At 39.3% G+C, this 19504-nt stretch overlaps 1 protein-coding gene across 26 annotated transcripts in view; it reads left to right on the forward strand.

Moving 5' to 3' along the window:
* The window catches only part of PHF20 (PHD finger protein 20), a 70310-nt gene that overhangs the window by 4826 nt on the left and 45980 nt on the right, over positions 1–19504 (forward strand). For 14 of the 26 annotated variants that reach the window (XM_085557726.1, XM_085557721.1, XM_085557719.1 and 11 more), the window contains 6 exons: positions 5585–5633; positions 7224–7352; positions 11770–11884; positions 17724–17895; positions 18111–18195; positions 18882–18961. In XM_085557726.1, the coding sequence (XP_085413852.1) occupies positions 11802–11884; positions 17724–17895; positions 18111–18195; positions 18882–18961 (420 nt within the window). In that variant the 5' untranslated portion in view covers positions 5585–5633; positions 7224–7352; positions 11770–11801. Of the gene's footprint in view, positions 1–5584; positions 5634–7223; positions 7353–7648; positions 7806–11769; positions 11885–17723; positions 17896–18110; positions 18196–18881; positions 18962–19504 lie in introns of all 26 variants that reach the window. The other 12 variants (XM_085557723.1, XM_085557727.1, XM_085557731.1 and 9 more) reach the window with 3 other exon arrangements.

Here is a 19504-nt window from a genome sequence, read left to right on the forward strand (position 1 = left end):
CAGTCGATTCGCACTAGTAATAATTTTCTCTAGTTTTTCGCAACAATCCATGTGGCTGAAGTTTGTATGGAACGCACCATTGTCGTACACCAGGCCGTTGACATTGATGTCAATGAAAGGAGGAGGACAAGAAGTGCTCCAGGTGGTTACCTGATTCAAGCAGTTTGAGATCATCTTTTTTCCTCCTGACTGATCTGTGGCTTTGAACTGTCTGAGACTCTGGACAGACTTGAAAGACTCAAGCAGGTTGGAGAGGAAATGTCCTGTAGTCCCAATTGGCCGGTACTTGAGTACAATGGAGAGTGGAGACTGACAATGAAGTATTTTGGCCTGAATAAAGTCATACGATCATTGCACCATCACTGAATGCTACTGTGCCAGACATGCTGGAACGTCAGTATGACTTGAAGTCCAGGGCAGCAAAGTGGTGCCACTGTTGAGATTGCCAGTGTGTTTTTCTCCATTCCTTTAGCACCAGAGTGCAGGCCGCTGTTTTTGTTTACCTGTAGTGGCATCCAGTACACCTGGAAGTGGCTGCCCCAGAGGTGGAAGCGCAGTCCCAGCGTTTACCATGGGCTGGTGTAGGGTGCTTTGGAAAAGAGTGAGGTTCCAGAATACTTGCAGTACATTAATGACATCAATGTATGGGGGCAACACCACCAAATATGTTTTTGAGAAAGGGGAGAAAATAATCCAAATCCTCCTGAAGGGTGTTTTTGCTACTATCAAGGAGTTGCCCAGAAAATTCAGTTCCTAAGAGTAAAATGGCAGGATGGATGTTATGAGAGTCCAATGAATCCAGTGGTCATCAAGGTAGTGTGTCCAGACAGCAAAAAGGAAACACAGGCTTTCTTAGGAACTGTGGGCTTTTGCAGGATGCGTATTCCATAAGATGAAGTATGCATCCTGTAGTCAAAATTGTAAGCCCTCTCTGTCATGTGACATGGGAGAGAAACAATTCTAGGTGGGATTGTGAACAACAGCAACAAGTTTTGGACAAATTCAACAGGAGATTGTGCAGCAGCCTTTGGGCCACTCAGGACAGGATAAGATGTGAAAAAATGTGCTCTACGTTGCAGCTGGAAAGCATGGTCCTTCCTGGAGTCTCTTGACAAAAAGTACCCATGACTTGAAGACAGCCCCTGGGGTTCTGGATTTGGTGATAAAGAGGAATCTGAGGCCTATTACAGCCCAACTGAAGAAGAGATCTTGACAGGTTATGGAGGGGTCGGAGCTGCCTCAGAAGTGGTTGACACTGAAGCACAGTGCTTTCTGGCATCCATAATGATAGTGCTGGACTGAATGTCCAAGGGAAATTCCCTTCTACACATCATGCCACTGATGCCATGTGGAATAAGTGGATAGCTTTGACCACACAGTGAGCTCAGATAGGAAACCCCAATCACCCAGGGATATTGAAAGTTGTCACAAAGTGGCATGAAGGCAAAAATCTCCATACCATCAGAACAAGAGGAGGAAAAGGTGCCACTATGCTAAGGAGGCTCCACCATATAATCAGCTACCAGAATATTAAAAGCAATGCTCTTTTCACTACTGCTTCCTGTCATACCATAGGGAAAAATTGAAGATGGAAGGCTGCCATATGGAGTCTTACACAGTGAGTCGTGGAATCTATTGAAGGACAAGGTGGTCCTTGCAGAACTGAAAGCCATCCAGCTATCTTTAGATATTGCTGAATGAGAGAAATGGACAGTGTTCTACCTCTGCATTGGTTTGTGGATGGTGGCAAATGCTGGGGGGAGGGGGTCTGGACTGAGGGAAAAAAAAACAAACAATTGGCAGGTGTCCTAGTTTAGGGCAAATTTGGGAGAAAACCTCTGGGAGGAGCCCCCAGAAAACAAACCCACACAGCTCCTCCCTCCCACCTGTTTTGGGAAGAATTTTCTCGGAGAGAAGTGGAAAAGAACCTGTTTATTTAACAAACATAACACTCCCTAGCACCAGAAAAAATGAACAACACCAGATGACAAAAAAACTCTTTTCACTACTCTGAAGGGATGACAAATGCAGAGAGTCTCTCTTGGGAATGATTGCCCAGGTCTGGGTGCTGGGGATTGCTCTCCAGCACTGGGGATGGCTGCTGCAGATAACAAAACACAGGTTCTCGGTGTTTCTCAGTGTTTCCCAGGTCCCAGTCCAGAGCAGGTTGGGATGATATTCAGGAAAGGGAAAGGGAAAAAAAAACAGGGAAAAAATTGGACTGCTTAGCTAAACTAACTAACAAGCAAAAGCAAGGGCAGAAGCAGGAGCAAGAGCAAGCAAGCAAAACAAAGCCAAGCCAGCCAGCACTAGCCTCTTCTAGACAACAGACCATGGGGGAGGTGAGCTGGCTGATAACAAACCTTCACTTTCAGAGTCGGTTCTGAAAGCACAGAACATAATATCAAACATAAACAGAATACAGGACTGGGGATACAAACACCATAACGTCACGCTATGGCAGCAGTGGAGAGGGAAATGTATCTGGGCTGCTGAACTGTGGCAGGACATGGCTGCCTGGGTAGAGAAACCGACTGTTGAATGTTGTGTAAATGCACACATACCCAAGAGCTGGACTACTGAAGAGTATTGCAACAATGAACAGGTGGTTCAGTCTGCCAAGGTTAAATTGCCTCAGGTGGATTATTTCTGGCTCCAGGTGGGCAGCCTGTGATAGCTCGTGTTATCTGGAAAGAGGTGCAACATTATGAATGGACTCATGACTATGGGGTAGACTTAACCATGGGCAACATCTCCAGGTTATCCATGGCTGTGAAATGTGTACTGCAGTCAAGCAGGGCCAAATGGGTAAAGCCCCTATGGAATGGGAGGCAATGGTCAAAATATAAATATGGGGAGACCTGGCAGATTGATTACTCCTGCAGACCCACCAAGGCAAGTGTTACGTGCTGACAGTGGTGGAAGGAACCACTGGATGGTTGGATCTACCCCATGTCTCACGGCACTGCCCAGAATACCATCTGGGCCTTGAAAAACAAGTCCTGTGGCAACATGGGCACTCCAGAAAGAATTGAGTCAGATGACAGACATCTGGACCAGATACTACGGGATTGAGTGGGTGTATCATATTCCTTAATATGCACCAGCCTCTGAAAAAATTGAACAGCATAATGGACTGTTAACAACCATATTGAAAGTAATGGGTGGGGAACCATCAGACATTGACATCTACATGTAGCAAAAGCCACCTGGTTAGTTAACACTTGAGGTTCCACCAGTCAAATTGGCCCTTCACAATCAAAACCTCCATGTTCCATAGAAAGGAACATGAGGGATAGAATATGGGGAATATATTAGGGAGGGCAGTTTGGGTTAGTCCTACCTCAGACAAAGGCAAGCACATCTTGGGGGTTGTTTTTGCTCAGGATGAGAGACCTGGGTTCACTTTGTGGGTAATGCAGAGGGATAAGGAAACATGATGTATACCTCAAAGGGATTTGATTTTGGAGTCTATAATGAATCTGTAATGTTGAATTGTATAATACTGGTTGGTGAATAAGTGCCACTGTGTGCCATAACTGCAATTGATAAGGTGTATATACTGCTCCAGATATACCAGTGATAAATTCCTGATGCAGTTTGTAACCAGCCCTCCTGCCCTAGAACACCTCTAGGATGAATGGAATCCACAGTCTTAGACTAAATTAACTCAACAGACATCTTGGAAGAACAGCCATTGATGATGGAAATATATATATACACATATGTTTATGTATGTGTGCGTACAGTTGGAAAGGGGTAGGATTTGGACATGATGTATGTGGTACAGAATAAGGAATGGATAATGTGAAAAATGCCAATCACTTGGTTTTTAAAATTTTTAAAGTTTAATAATAATAAAATGGTTACAAAAATAATACAATTAGAGTAATAAAGTTTAGAGTTAGGACAATTACAAGACAATAAAAAGTAAAGAATTACGGATGTCCAGATGCTCTTGTACACTGAGTCACAAAAAGCATGACTTGTGAACAAAGGAATCACCCTTAAAACAATACACTTGATGCATATTTATAAATCCTTCATGGTTATGCATACATTCTGTTTAAAACAAGAAACTGTCTCTGTTGTATGTCAACTGTTTCCTTTAATCCTCATGGTGTCTTCGAGTCTGAGCAAGGCCTGAAGAAATTAGCTTCTTCTGATAAGAAGCCATAAATTCCTCTCCTTTGGAAGATTTAGGTGTTCCTCGAAGCAAGTATCTCATTCCTAAAAAAACTTGCCCCGCATACATAGTCTCTATTTTAACATTATGTTGGAACCTAAAACTATATTTAACACACTACTTAAAAGAATTAATACAGCATAACTTTCTAACATTACACATATAATATGCATTGTAATATTTGCAAAAAGCCAATCATAAAATACGCATTTTTCACAGATAATATCCTAATAGCCAGAAGAGGGTGTGGCTAGAATCTGATGTGGATATGCAGAGGGGTGTCTGTGTATGTGTAAGGGTCTCTTAAGTATCTCTCTAGTTTGGATTACAACAGCCTGCTGACCTGTACTGAAATTCCGTGCCCCTTCACGTCATTTCTGGGATAGTGTGGGGGAAAGGGGTCCCTTCCAGATTGGGGTGGCTTGGGTGTGGTCAGGTTGCTGTCAGGCTCTGCAGTGTGCATTCACATGTGAATTGCTTGCCTCTCTTGTATGCTTCTGTTCTTAATACCATTACTTTTACAGTTCATTTTCTTATCTCATTGCTGTTTTCAGTAAATTGTTCTTATCTCAACCAATGATCTTTACATTTTGTGCCTGCAAGTCTCCTTTCAGTAGGAACACTTGATGGAAGAATACTGTTCCTAAACCACAACACTTCAAAGCAGCTTCAGTTCAGGGAGAAATCTGGAGCGATGTCGTTAGAGTGCCAAATCTGCAGCCTAAATTTGGCTTCTGGGAACAATTCAAATGGCTGTCTTTGCCGCTTCTGCAGTGTGAGGAAGCCTACGTTTATTGACAGGAATTGGATTTGTGGATGAAGAAGCAATTCTGGAGAAACTCTTGTAGTTTATTCTTGTATTAGCAAAACACAGCTAACACCTTCTGCCATGTGGTGAATGTAGATAATCCAACTGAGGATGTCTTCAGTGACAGGAGCGGACTGTTAATGTGTAGTTTGTTAATACTGCAGTACCTGTTACACTAAAGTAGGAGTAATGATAAAGTTATGAAACAGTAAAATCTGATTTAAATCCTCTACTTCTTCTTTTGTGTTCTATATGGCCTTCTACAAATCTAGAATTGTAGAATTGTACAGTCTTGATTTTCACCACAGTTCAGTTATTGGTGACTTTTAGGTGACAATTGATAAGTAAATGATGGAGAAATATTATGTGAATATGTAGAGAGAATGTGTGTCTGTAAGAGTCTCTTAAGCGTCTCTCTAATTTGGATCACAGCAACCTGCTGATCTGTACTGAAATATTTTCAGATTAAATTTTTGTTCTAGAGGTGTTATATTATGGAGCTACTGTTGACTGTGGAGAGAATATTTTTTTGAACTTTGAATTACTTTTAGTCTCAGAATTCACATGTTTTTATTTTTCCTTTCCTGTAGTTATACAGCTCTGGTTGGAATGTTTGCAGCAACATAAACAAGTTTCTTGGTGAGTATAAGTATAGATCCTTTTTTTTTATTGTGGCTTTTCCTGAAGCTTTTGAAATTTTGCTTTAAAATTCAGGTTTTACTTAAATACTATCTACCGTGCTTCTGCAAGACTTACTTGCATTGAATTCTTGTATTCGTAAAAGCTGCCTTTTTCTCCTTAAACAGAAAATACACAGTCTCATTAAAGGTTTTCATTAATATTACTTTATTTAGGAAAAACCTGATTTATTTTATGAGACTTAAACCTTTTTCCAAATTATTTCTGTTTGTTCAGTGCTTAGGTGCTTGTTTTTTATCTTTAGTGTTTACAGGAAAAGAGAGGGGAAGCCAGAACATGGGACATGATCAAATGACTGAAAATTATTGTTTTCAATGACAACTGTTTATTTCTTTAATTGCACTTGGTAATTCAAATAGATTTCATTATAGAATATTTTTTTGTTCCGTTGAATTGCTTATTTTCATAATTTCTGCTTCCATGTTAGTCTGTCCCAGTCTCAGCACCAGTTGAAACTGACAGCACAGTTACATGAGATGTTGATAAGAGGATGAAAAATTATGTTCTCCAGGCCCTGTAATCTCAGGGAGAGAGTGAGGATCTTGTTCAGAGGCTCATTCATGTAACACCTTTTCAGTTTTTTTACCAAGTACTTTGGGATGGCCTTGGGTTCTGCCTGAGGAGAAGAGCAAATGTAGATTTTTTACTGGTCAGTTATCTTAATCTACGTGTATAAACTAGAGAAAAAATAGGGGACTGAAAGCAAGTACTCAAGTCTTATGGTTTGAGGAAATATCAGTGGTGAGGAATAAGCTGTTCAGCATTCTTGTTACAGAAATGTTAAGTATCAGTTCAGGATCCAGTTTCTGTGTTGTGTGTCTCACAGTTCACCTATGTAGTTGTTAATTGAATCTGGGAAGCTTTTAAATCAAGTAAGTGCTGGTGAATTGGTAGTTGAGGATGCTACATCATGCAAATAAGAACTGCGTATAGTCCAGTGTCTTGTTTGAAATGTGTCTTTTGGATTGAAGAAAGGGGGTGATGCAGTATTCCCTGAAATTTGTTGCAGTGTCAGGTCTTCCTGTCTAGTTTAAGTCTTTCTTGTTCCTGTTACTTTAAAAAAAAATCCAAACCCAAAACTATGCCTGGAGATCTAAGCATGGTGGTTTGAAATACCGCTGTGAAGGACATCATCTGAGACTTACGGTCACATCTGAAAACAGTAACCTACCTGTGAAATGATAAACCAACAAGAGGAAGGAGCAGACATCCTTGGATGAACAGAGGCTGTACTTGAGTTAACATGTTTAGCAGGTATAGGAGTTTTATATCTGTTTTTATGCATAGGGTAAAACACAGTAAGGCATACTTCATGGTAGCACTGCTGCTGTAGTCAAAACCTGCCGGGCAGAGGGTTCTTTGTCTGCAGGCAATAAAAGTCTGATGTAATCCCCAGTGCCGATACAAGTTTAAGTGGTGCTTGTGAAACTTCCGCTTAGTCTTCATAACATGCCATTAGGATTGTATAGTGTAAATAGTGTCTGTAAATACTGTTTTGCAGTCTGATATGATACCTTTTCTCATCTGCAGGTGTGTGGTTTCATCACAGCATGGCTGTGGTCATCCACTTGCAAGTTGTTCCGATTGCGGTGGGGACCATGGACTTCTCTGGACTGACCATTCCTGATGGGGGTGTACATATTGTAGGGGGTGAACTGGGTGAGGCTTTCGTTGTTTTTGCCACTGATGGAGATGTGAGGCTGGTGTCATGGGTGCAGATGATAAAAGTAAAAGGTCAAAACTAACTATATTGAAGAGTAAAAAAAAAAAAACTGATGTACAAAATGTGAATGCACTTAGTCCTTGGCAGTTCCATATGTAGATGTGCCAGCAAATTTGGAGCAGTGGTGCTAGAGAGGATGTCAGGGTCAGTCTTAGCCTTAAGCTTTGTGGAATCAACTGTAAACATGCTTTGTCTTAGAAGGAAACAAAACAAGCTTGTGTTACTTGTGTAGGAGTGGCAGTGCTGCCTGCAGTACCCCGGTCAACAACATCTGTGCTGCATCTTCACAGAATACAAGACTATCTCTGGCTAGTTGCTTTTTCTTCCTGGTTTTGCCAGTGCTTTTTATTGCATGTCCTACCCTGCAATCCTGCGGAATCACCATCAAGGTACTGAGTGCTTCCTAGGAGTTGGGACAGCAAGCTTCCCATCCAGAATAAAATATACATTTTCAGTGCAGAATAGAATTATATTTATGCAAACTATCAAAATTGACTGTGCTCCTTTATTGGGTCATAGAACAATGGGGTTTTTTTTCATGGTGTTCCTCTTTTTTTCTTTATTGTATCCTTATGGCAGAGGGGGGGAAATCCCTGGGTTTGGCATGGATGCATAAAAAAATGAAGGAAATAGTCTGAATTGAGAAAGTGTGTTGAATTTCTTCTGAACTGCATATGAAGCAGCAATGAGACAGAATGAAGCTTGAAAGTGGAGCTGATTTCAAGGAAGGGGTTTTGGTGTGACACGTAAAGGAATGGTTTAATCACTCCACAGCGATTTGGAAAATAGTTTTGCTAGGGTAGGTGTAGTTTGGAAAAGGCTGCAGTGATTTTGGAGTTTCCACAGAGGAAACAGTAAAGGCTGTTATTAGTGAAAGTTTGCCATAACTGCTTGGGTTTGCTCTGTCTTATAATACTAAACAGATTTTCAGCCACCAGAGGAGCCCACTTCTGTTGGTACTTGGTGATATGCCAGGTTTGGGGCTCTGCACTGACAGAGCCTAAAACTGGAGCGAATAAGAACAACTACAGGACCTGCAGTGTTAGCAGAGAAAGCTTGTTTTACGAGTCAAAATTGGGATCCCTGAAGGGATCAATACTAATATATTTTATGTATAATATCTGCATTGTCCTGTACCTTCCTCATTGATACCTGTGTGAATAGTTGAATAGTCTTCAAAAGTTTAATTATCTTATGATGACTTTGATGGAGAAGAAAAGACTGTCTCTTTTAAATAATGTGCATTTCAATAATATAGATTTAGAAACATTTTGTTTTGGAAGTAGTGCTTATCTAAATCCTGAAGTATTTGGTCCTGAAACAGATCTGATCTTCATAGAGAAGTAGGAAGTTTTGGAGAAAGGTCATAAAGCTCTTGGGGTAGGTCTAGTCTCCTTGTTTCAAACATGGTCTTGAATATGTGGGATAAATGTATTCTCAGAGCAGAAATCCTGTTCATGTGTCAATTTAGGTACCAAGTTAATACAAAGTGATTTTCTGGTGAAGAAAATTTTAGGAGAGATTTTCTGGCAAAGTATTCTTATTTCCAAGTTGTAGCTATTAATGTCTGATCAGTCTGGGGTTGTTTGTTGACAAGGTGTTTTAATGTCGTTCAAGGTTTTTAAGCAATCTTTGCTGGAGGGGACAGGAGCAGAAACATAAAACCTCAAAGAAGGCAAGCCCCTGTGTTCAGTGCTTGCTTTCTGAGAAATAAGTTACCAGTATGGTCATGGTCATGCTGGTGAAGCGTATTTTAGCACTCCCTCTTGACCTAGTTTGTACAGAGCCATCTCATGGTTCTCAGTAAAAGTTGTGTCTCATGGTTTCAGTCTTGCTCTAAAGCTAGGTATTTTGGAGTAAAATAGTTGAGACCCTCTACTGAGTGATTTATCTCACGTAATGTTCTGCCAAGCATATTTCTGCTTGAGACAGATGTTCCTGAAATTGGTTGTAAATGGAAAAGCCTGCCTGCTTTCATGGTCTGAGGAGCAGGACCACAGTGCAAGCCAGTAGTAGGATGTGAGAGAGAACCCAAAGCAGGCCAAGTTTTGTAACTTGGGAGGGGAGAGAAATGAAGACTTGGGAGGAGGGGCCAATGATATGAGATTTTTGCTCACAAAATTTTTTCTCTCTTTCAACTTTGTGACCTATTGCCTTCTAACAAGCTTAGCTGAATTAGTGAAGTGCAGTTACTATGTGCTTTAACTAATGTTGGTGTTAGCTGACTAGCCGTGTTCAGACTTTCATGGAATGTGCTGCCTCTGTAACTCTGATTCAATGGCTTTGGCTGTTTTCTTCACATTTCCTATTAGTTGTGATACTAATATTTTAAAAATATTTGAGTAAAACCATAGTAAGACTTTCTGCACCAAAATGAATGTGTTTATGAAAGCCCTATTGTGTGTGATCCTGTTACTGAAGTCAGGAGATGTGTATGTTCTTCTCCAGCCCCATGGAGGTGAGCTGAGATGAATCCCTTGCATGAGGTGGCATCAGATGGCAGCTCTTACTGAAGGGAACCACTGTGGGAAGCTGAAATAATGCATTGAGAGTGCCTCTGGGTTGGCTTTGCTTGGCCATCCTTAGTGAAAAGGAAAAATAAGTGTACTAGGGAAAGAATCACCTTGCACCTATCATTTCTTCAAGTGTTAAGCAAAATGTGTATCTGCTCCATGTTTGGAGGCATGAAATTCCATTGCTAGTGTGAGAAAGGTGTATTTCAATTATGTAAATCTGCAAAAAAATAGTGGAAATTTGAGGTGTGTGTGGATAAACCTCTTAAAATATAGCTTTGCACTTGCTGCCTTTTTCTTTTTTTCAACTTCTACATTCTGATGCAACATAAACTGTAAAATCCCAACCATCTTAAATTTTTCTTAATTTCCTTTCCCAGTTAAAAGTTACAGACTCCTGCCCCAACAGTTAGAAGACTGGGCTGATTCAGGTCCAGTGTGATACTGTGAGAGCTCAGTATATTATCAGATATTACTCTAGGAAATTAATTTTTTTCAGTTCCTTGCGTGGCTAGAATACTTTGTCTTTTGTTGTAAATCAAACTTACAGGCAATAGTATTTTTTCCCCTGTACCCTTGCAGGCTGCTTTAATAGAGGTGAGGATCAGTTTAAAAGCACTGTTTTAGAGGAAAGTAGCAGATGACCTTTTGATAGAGAAGTTTTTTTGCAGTGTGGTGGTTGAATGGAGTGGTTAGGCTGTCTGTGTCCAGCCCTTGATAAATGGCCTGGCTTAAAAAGTGTGGTGAAGGAGTAGCTTTTCTCTATCATAAAAGCTCTCTGATATTCTTAAAGATCTGTGATTTCTGAACCACACTTGAAATTAGAGTAACTCTTCACGATGTTAATATTTTTGTAGATGCAGCTTAGTTATACCATTGCTCTTTATGCCTTATGTGAAGGAAAATGCTAGTGCTTATTTCTGTGCATGTCTCCTTGTTCATGTAGTGCATGGCTAGGTTTTTTATTTTAACTCAAATAAATTTTGTCCATCTGTAATTAAATCTTCAAGATACAGTCTTACTATAAGGACAGTGATACTGAATAAGACTTATTTGTTTTTTTGGATCTTGTGAGCTTGAAGACTACAGGAATGGATCATAATTTGTACATTAAAATTTTGGGAAACAACTGACCACAAAATCAGGGAAAATAGCTGTTGACCAGGCTTTTTCACTATGTCTATGTTGAGAGAAGCTACTAGAGTAAGATTTCTTAAACTTTTATATTATCTGTTGGAAACAAATATTAATGAAGACTTCTAAAATATTCTGGTTAAAACAGAGAAGTTGGACAAAAACAATGCAAATATGCAAGGAGTATAGAGAGTCTTCTAAAATTGATTAAAAATATCTACATATTTCTAATGTCTTTGTACTTTATTGCACTTGTAGTGATGAGGTGACATAGTGTTCCAGAGTGTTTCGCTAACGTGGTAGCTGTTGAAAGATTGTTATTGTGTTTGTTTTACCCAGTTCCTGTTTACTGGATTCCTTGTTTTCATCAAAATGGAGAAGGGGGGGAGAAAATATTATGAAACTTCCATCTCATTTGTGAATAAACACTGGGTTATGTGGTTCTTAATTGACCTGGAACTTGGACCAATGGATAGAGGCTGAGCTTCACTCTTTCATGGTCCAGTAGCTGCCATTTTGAATACACTTTTGGAATTATTCTGCACACTGCCACTTGGGAACCCTTGTTTAAAAGATAATTGCCCCCTTACTTTCTGCAAACAAAAATTACAGTGGTTCCTTAACATCTGGCTTCTGGGAATTATAGTGCATAAGCTTATTTTGTGTATGTCTTGATTAGTGATTGATATTTAATTGCATTTTTCAGGGGAATAAAATCAGCAGTGTTGATATTACAAAATGACAAAACATCCTCCGAATAGAAGAGGGATCAACTTTGAGGTGGGAGCCCAGTTGGAAGCCCGTGACAGATTAAAAAACTGGTATATTTTTAAAACCATTCATGTTATATTAATTTTAAGTCTTTACTATCTTAAACATTTTGTATTGGTTCAATATTTAGAGTTGTAGTCATTGATTTGTAGGAAAGTAGTTAATTTATAAAAGTTTATATACCAGTGATTGAGATGGGCAATAGATGCTGAAGTGTACTGGTGTTGTGTCTGGGAATAGGACTGCTTCTAAATCTAGTTGTACTTCAGGCTCATTCTCCTGAAGTCACCCTTTAAGTTCTATGCTATACTTAGTATTGCAGAGCAGATATTACAGAAGAATAAATTCTTTGCAGTACAGAATATCCTTGCTGCTTCCTTTCCTGGTGCTGTTGTGAAATCATAGGCTCTGAAATCTGATTGAGTCTGATAGGCCTGTGCTCATTTGAGGGTGGTCAGCTTTAGAATTAAAGAATTGTGTGGAGAAACATGTTCAATGCTAACAAGTCTGGTCTGGTGCCTGTCTTGCAGCTCTCAGCTGTGACGAAGAACACTTTTCTTCACGAACCACTGCATTAGGAAGATGAAAAAGAGCCTACAAATTACTTAGGCTAACTTTACAGTTTTCTAACTGTACATTTCAGGTAGTCAGCTCAAAACTTAGCATTTAATAATTCTCAGTGAATGAGAGATAAAACGAAAATTGCCAAGGACTTCTTAAATACAGGAATAAATTTGGTTTTATTAGCTCATGTAGATAACTTCTCTTACCAGAAATCACCTGTAGTTGATTTTTATTAAGACATCTGTGTGGGTTAGATATGACTGTATTTAAAGCTCTGGAACCTGCCAACAGGTGAAATGTGCAAAGTCAATATTGAAAACTATTTGGGCCTCTCAGGCCCAAATACACGTGATTTATTGTTCCAAAACGTCTTGGTTGCATGCAGAGTATGTTCTCTCCAGGTACAAAGGCATTGGAATTGTGAAAATGAGAAAACATAGCTATTTCCATAAAGAATGTAAAGTATGAATATTAAATCCTATTCACATGCTAATTTGGCTTAGCTGTGTATTCAAGAGTTGTGTAGGTAAACACTGATTTAAACTTTACTGCATTTTCTATAATTCTTGTGTTTTGTTAGTATAGCAAAAAAGTCAAGCTTACAAAAATAAGATCTCTTAGCCTGTCTGTAATGTAGGTTTTTTAAAGATGCAGTTTGAGCTGGTATTTGAGTAAGGCTAATAACTTGTGTCCATGACTCTTACTCTTCTGATGTTTGCTCATAACAGTGTTTGAGTGTACATAACACTTGCATGGGAAAAGTTTGTGGGGGGGAATTCAACAACCTGCTCCACTTTCTGCATATCCGTTGGCTTAAATTTGAATTTTGAGTGTGCTATTTGTTCCATGTTCTTTGTTTTTTGGAAACACTTGATCTTAAATTACCTGTCCTGCACACAGTGCTTTGCAACTCTAGTCTCACAACTTAGTTATGAACTCTCCAGTTCTGAAATCTTTTATTTACTTGCTAAGCTTTGAACCCTGGATTGTGTGCATTTGCATTTTCATGGTTTCTTAATCAAAATTTTTAAGAGCTAGGGGCATAGCAAAGCTGTCAGCGCTGACACAACTCACTGGGTGTGGATTTGTAGAAGACAGCAGACTGGTTTTCTTCCTCTGCTGCTTTCATCTGCCCCTGTGCAACCAGGAACACTCTGTGGTATGATTACCGTGCTCTCCTGTGGGGTCACAGGATTTTCTGTTTGGTGACACTTGCTTTTCCCAGTGCTAGACCTTTGAAGGTCCAAACTTCTCTTGTGTGTACTTTTATTGCTCTCTTGGTGCTAAAACATAGTCACAAGTCTCCTTTAGTTAAAGTGCTGGCTTTGATTTCTGCTCTCAGTATCAAATACATCAGTAAATTCATGGCCACTATTGACAGTTTACTGGCAGTGATGCTTTGGAAAATATTTCATGTTATATATGCCATATACCTTTATTTCATGTCAATGGCTTGTGCTCCAAATTGATAGTTAAGGACTTCAGGGTGTTTGGATGTGTTGTCGACCCTAGTGAATTAAAAAACACTGTATGCCAGCAGAGTAGTCAGTGTGGAGCCTGCTCCTTGTCAAAATGCAAAGAGAATTTTGCATATTTGCTGCTTGTCCCAGAGGTTGCTTTGTTGTATTTGGAATCATAGCATATTGGCAGTGTGCTGCAGTTGCTGGTGCAGTTGTGTGTTATGTTGTATACTTGAACTCCAGGGAGCACGAGTACTTTTGGTGTTTCACTTTAGGTTCTTAGGGCTTGAGTTGATGCATCAAAACTGTCATGAAAGATTTGTGTGTTGCCTCAGTTTGCTATAGGGAGATAGCCTCTCTGAATGCTGAAAGGCCTGATAGTGCTGGAGTATTAGAGGATGAAGGAGCAGGACTGCTGCAGTAGGGCAGCCCTGAGTGGAGAGATCACAGAGGGGTTGTTGTAGCCATGGACATGGGCACACTGTCCCAACTGAATTGACTTTTTGAAACCTTTTGCATTGAATCATTTAAATGGATTGAGTGGTGCCTAGCTACATCCTCTCTTACTGAAAAGAGGATGACTGCACTGCATGCCTGCAATAGGCAAATGATGTTACGTTTTGTTACCTTACTGTAAAGACACCTCCAAGTTTTTCTGTCTATTGTCTTGGTAAAATGGACGTGAAAGGGGTTTTGATTATGGTTAGAGCCCTTGAGTAATATTGAGAGTATGGTGCTACCCTGTTAAGATTCAGATTATCAGTCCCATGAGTTGAGTTGTTCATGCTGTCAGGAATTGGTCTAAGTACTAAAAAGATGAACCACTGTAGCTGTTGTCCTTCACAGTGCTGGTTCTCCTGGATGCTTCCTTTCCTCTCTGCTTTGCTTTGACTGCACTAAGCTTGTCCCCTCCTAGTTCAAGGGAGTGGGGCTTTATAGCAATTCAATTTTGGTGTGTAGGAAAGAGAAGGGAAACAGACCTAGTCCAGGGAATTTCCAGATATTTACCTCTTTCCAGAAGAGGGTAATTTTACATTTGTCTACCATAAACTCATTTTCATACTGTTTGCTGTGCTTTGACAGCTGTAGTCTGAGGTTGTCAGTCATTGCTAACCACAGTTTGTTTAGTTCTTTGAGCTTTTGATTTCCTCCTTAGGTTTTTAGAAAACTAATGCCAGCAGTTTGGGCATCTTAGAGATTTTCCCTTACTGTTTAGCCAGTTCATAAGTCCTTGAGTGCATCATTCCTTTCAAATTGAGCTGGGAAACGACTTGTTTTGCCCTTCCTGTATGTTGCAAGGTGTCTCCAATTTCACAGTATTCAGATAAATATTTAAATCAGTACCATTTGGAGTTTTCTTACCCAGGATCCCTTAGCTGTTTTGAATACCCATTGAGTCAGCTGAATACTTCCTTTGTGGTTTGGGGGAGGATGTGTTGGGCCACCCTAGACATATCTTAGTTGTTCTCTGGGGCCTTATTCAGGCTTCAGCTATTGACCTTTCACTTTGTGTATGCTCTCATGTTATGTTTTTCAATAAACAAGTCTGGATTTCTTTTAAGTTACCTCTACTCCTATGTATATTAACAGGCTATTTGGAAGAAGTGTATGGGTAATGTTCTGTTACTCTGTTGTATAGATCTGTGAGCACTTGCGCCTCCTGATGTATGCTTGCTCAGTTCAACAAAAGGTGTGGGAGGAAGGAAGCTTGGCCTGCCAGTGTGTGGTGCTCAGGGCTGTTGAGATCCTGTGAACCTTTCTGTGACCCTTTCTACTTTGTTTTGTAGCTGCCAGTGCTCTCATCTGAAAGGAAAGTGGTGTCAAAGTCTGTCGAGAGTTCATGGATAGGTCTAGCACAGCTTGTAATAGGTTTACTACTTCAGTCAAGAGCACTTGATTGTATGTTAACTGATGTTTATTGCTTCAAAAAGAGAAGATGTTGAGGCTTTGCAGCATGTTCTCCAAGAACTGAAAGATCTAGCTCAACCACACTCAGGTAGACTGAAATTTGATCTCATTGTTAGATATGCTTTTCTTGACGATCTTGACTCCTGTTAGTGAAGTGGTTTAGCTGCAGATGGTACTGATGTGTGATTCTGGGATGCCAGTTCTGGTGGCGAAAGTTCATCCTTTTGCTGGATATGAAGCAGGGAGCAGTCTTGCTTCACTGAGTTAGTTGGCTCTTGTAACTTGGGTTTGTCTCGTTTCAGTGGTAGAAAATGGATTGTGTTTCTTAGAGGTGGTTATCTGCTTGGACAGGATTAGCTTGATACTGAGTCAGCATTCTGTCCTTTTTATCAGCTTCCCTCTTCATCATTGAAAATCTGAGTCCTAGGCATACTGCAATCCCAATGGCAAGAGCACCCTTCTGGTTGCTCTCTTGTTGAGAGGATCTGGGATTTCTTAACCTGTTTTTGCTGCTCTCAGATTGTAGAGAATGGGATGCTGATTTTTGTCATTTTGTCATACTTAGCGATATCCAAAAATAATTTGTTTAGGTGTTTAGGTTGTGACTGTGACTACTGCCCCTCATGAACTTGTGGAGGACAGTACTTGAGTTACCTAAATACAAAGTAACTTGACTGTCACAGGAAGGAAGTTTCTTTTTTTTCCTCAAGAAGTTAGTAACCAGTTACAGATGTCCCTGCCATAAATATCTCCCATTGGAATTCCTCTCCTCCACAGTCTTTGCTGCATGCATTTTGGCAATACATTGGGATGAACTAATGGCGTAGTTTGACTTGTGTGGCAGTGAGTATCCTTAGTGTGTAGTTGCAGTATAAGTCTCTAGTGTGGCCTATTCATAGCTCTTTGTGAAATCATGACTGGACATGTCTTAGATCTGCTGGAGGATTTCAGTTGTAGGTAGATTTGCTTTCTCTTTGTGTATGGTTGTAGAATGGTTTCCTGAGTTGTATCTGAGTCTTAATTCTTACATGTCTAGGCTTTACTGTTAGTATCATGCTTGATCTTTTCAAGATGCCACTACTTTGTACCACTTGTTCTATCTTTCAAGTGTAGTTTACCAGATAAAGAATACTTGTGGATTTGAGTTTTGTCTTCAGCCCTTTGTTCAAGAATTCACCGAGGCCTTGTCTTTCTTCCAGAATATTGAAAACACCAACCAATGGAAATTTTCTCTTGATGTTAATACTGTGGAAGGGAAAGCTTTGTACTTAAAATGTTATGTTCAGTGAGGATAGTGAAATAGCTGTGATTCTGAAATCTGTACGGAAGTTACAAATTACCAATGCAATTTAAAGAAACACAGAGTTTACAAGGTCTTCCTGATCAGAGACATTTGAATTTGACTCATCTCAGATTCCCCTACTACTAATGTATTAAGAAATTTATATTTTGAAATCTCAGGATTTTGCAGATGAAATTTAACTTTGAGAATCTAAAACTTAAATTACATTTAGTGTGCCTGCTGGGTTTTTGCTGTTACATTGGGTGAATGATTCATGGTGCCTGGTGATGGATATCTTAGAGAAGTGATTGTATTGGCACCCAAGTGTTACTCTTGACAAAAGTGAAGTGAAGCTATTGATTTTGTCAAATGTTTTATGTCTAGATACAGGGAAAGTCTTTCTGGCTTCTGACTCTGTAGATAAACTTTTTTTCAGCCCCAAACTAAGAACTCCTTAGCTGTCTTCTCTTGCTGCAGTCAATGTTTGCATTTGCTGTTCAGTTTTGGGTTTTCTTACGTGCTTTGCTCTGTCATTTTGTAGCATCTTTATTACTTATACAAGTGGTACATCAAATTAATATGATTGGAGGAGCTAAACTGGGGTTAATTTGTATAAAGTGTCTGAGACAGTTTACCTTATTCATAATTAAAATATTTTAATCTACCTTTGACTAGGTATCCAGCACATATTGAAGAAATTGATTATGAAGAGGGGAAAGTACTTATCCATTTCAAGCGCTGGAACCATAGATATGATGAATGGTTTTGTTGGGACAGTCCTTATTTGCGTCCCCTAGAGAAAATACAGTTAAGAAAAGAAGGGTTGCATGAGGAAGAAGGTTGTGCAGTAAGTAGAAATTTGAGAACATTTGTGTGTGTAACAGTTTAATGTGTGTTTGTATGAATGATGACCTTTAAAATGCTTCACTGTTGCTGTGTTACCTGCTGTGTAAATTTTATGATTTCTTCTAAACATTGGAAAACTAGTAATTGAAATGTTTTAATAAAGTTGTGTGTTTCAGTAATTCTCAGATGAAGACAATTTTAACTGCTGTTTTGTAGGGATTTCATATCAATGATCGGGTATTGGCATGCTGGTCTGACTGTCGTTTCTATCCAGCCAAAGTTACTTCTGTTAACAAAGATGGTAAGGATTCCTGGTTTTGTCACACTTAGTAGTCATGTATTTCTAATTGTTCTGGAACCTCGTTTAGGTGGGGAGATACTACAGCAGATGGAAAACAGCTGTGGAAATTTGCATTTTCAGTTATGTGTTTTAGTCTGTCATTAACTTTTTTAACCTCTTACCTTTTTTATGAGAAAAAAAGCTTTCTGTTGGGATATCTAGTCAGTACTTGCTTTAAGTATATATGTGGGAAAAGTTTCTTAAATTTCTTGTTATTGCTTATAAACCGCAATGAAACCTATTGTCAGAGCTGCAGAATCCCCTTAAAAATCTCCCAGAATGGATGGGGGAACTGTGAGTTATTTGTTCTAATGCTGGGCTTGCTGTAGATTGTCGGTGTTGTAAGATAAGGAGAAAAGGGCTGTGTAATTATATATTGGAATATTCCACCAAAAATATTCTGAGGTTTTGTGAGTAAGGTGCATCTGAGGAGCAACTCTTAAGATTAGACATGCACCTTTATTTGACTGGAATTGTTTTAGATAACTTTGCTGTGATAGGAGCTCTGTGTTGAGGGTTCTGACCACACAGGTAAAGCAGCTTTCATATAGGGCTGATTGTGCAGTTGGAGTATTGGAGATGTTAGCTGGTGCTGTGTTAAATATTTTCTGATCTTTGAACTCTTACAATTTGTTTTCATATTTTAGGTACATACACTGTGAAATTTTATGATGGTGTAGTTCAAACAGTCAAAAACATTCATGTCAAAGCTTTTTCCAAGGATCAGGTAAGTATGGTGTTTGTGCAGCTAGTATATTCTTAAATGACCAGTTCATGTGGCTAGATTTGGTGAATTATAAAATGTGAAATTAATGAGAAACCTTTACTGCTAAAATACAGTATTGTCTGAAGTGAAGTCCTTTAAAATGAGAAGGGGTGATAGATATCTCAAAGGGGAAAGGGGACTTCATTTCCCCTTCGTTAAAGGGAATCCCTTGAAATGAAATGTGAATCTTTGTGATATGATTTGGAAAACTCTCAGGTTCCTTAAATGCACCTCTTGAACTAAAGAAGTCATAGGTTTATAAGTAAAACAGATTTCTAAAAGTCATTGGAAAATTCAGAATGTACATACTAAAGCTAGTGATAAGGTTTTGAATCATGCTGTGATTGTTTTACCTGTTTGAGATTACTTAAAAAAAAATAAAAGAATGACAACTATGGAGTGGACAAAAACTGTTCTTTCCCAAAGTAACTGCTTAATATTCATGAGACACTTAAGGAACATGGCTATTAATCTTTCACCTCACAACTTTGAGAAGATCAGCTT

This window comes from Lonchura striata, chromosome 20 (assembly GCF_050655825.1).
Source record: "Lonchura striata isolate lonStrDom1 chromosome 20, ASM5065582v1, whole genome shotgun sequence".
Taxonomy (NCBI): domain Eukaryota; kingdom Metazoa; phylum Chordata; class Aves; order Passeriformes; family Estrildidae; genus Lonchura; species Lonchura striata.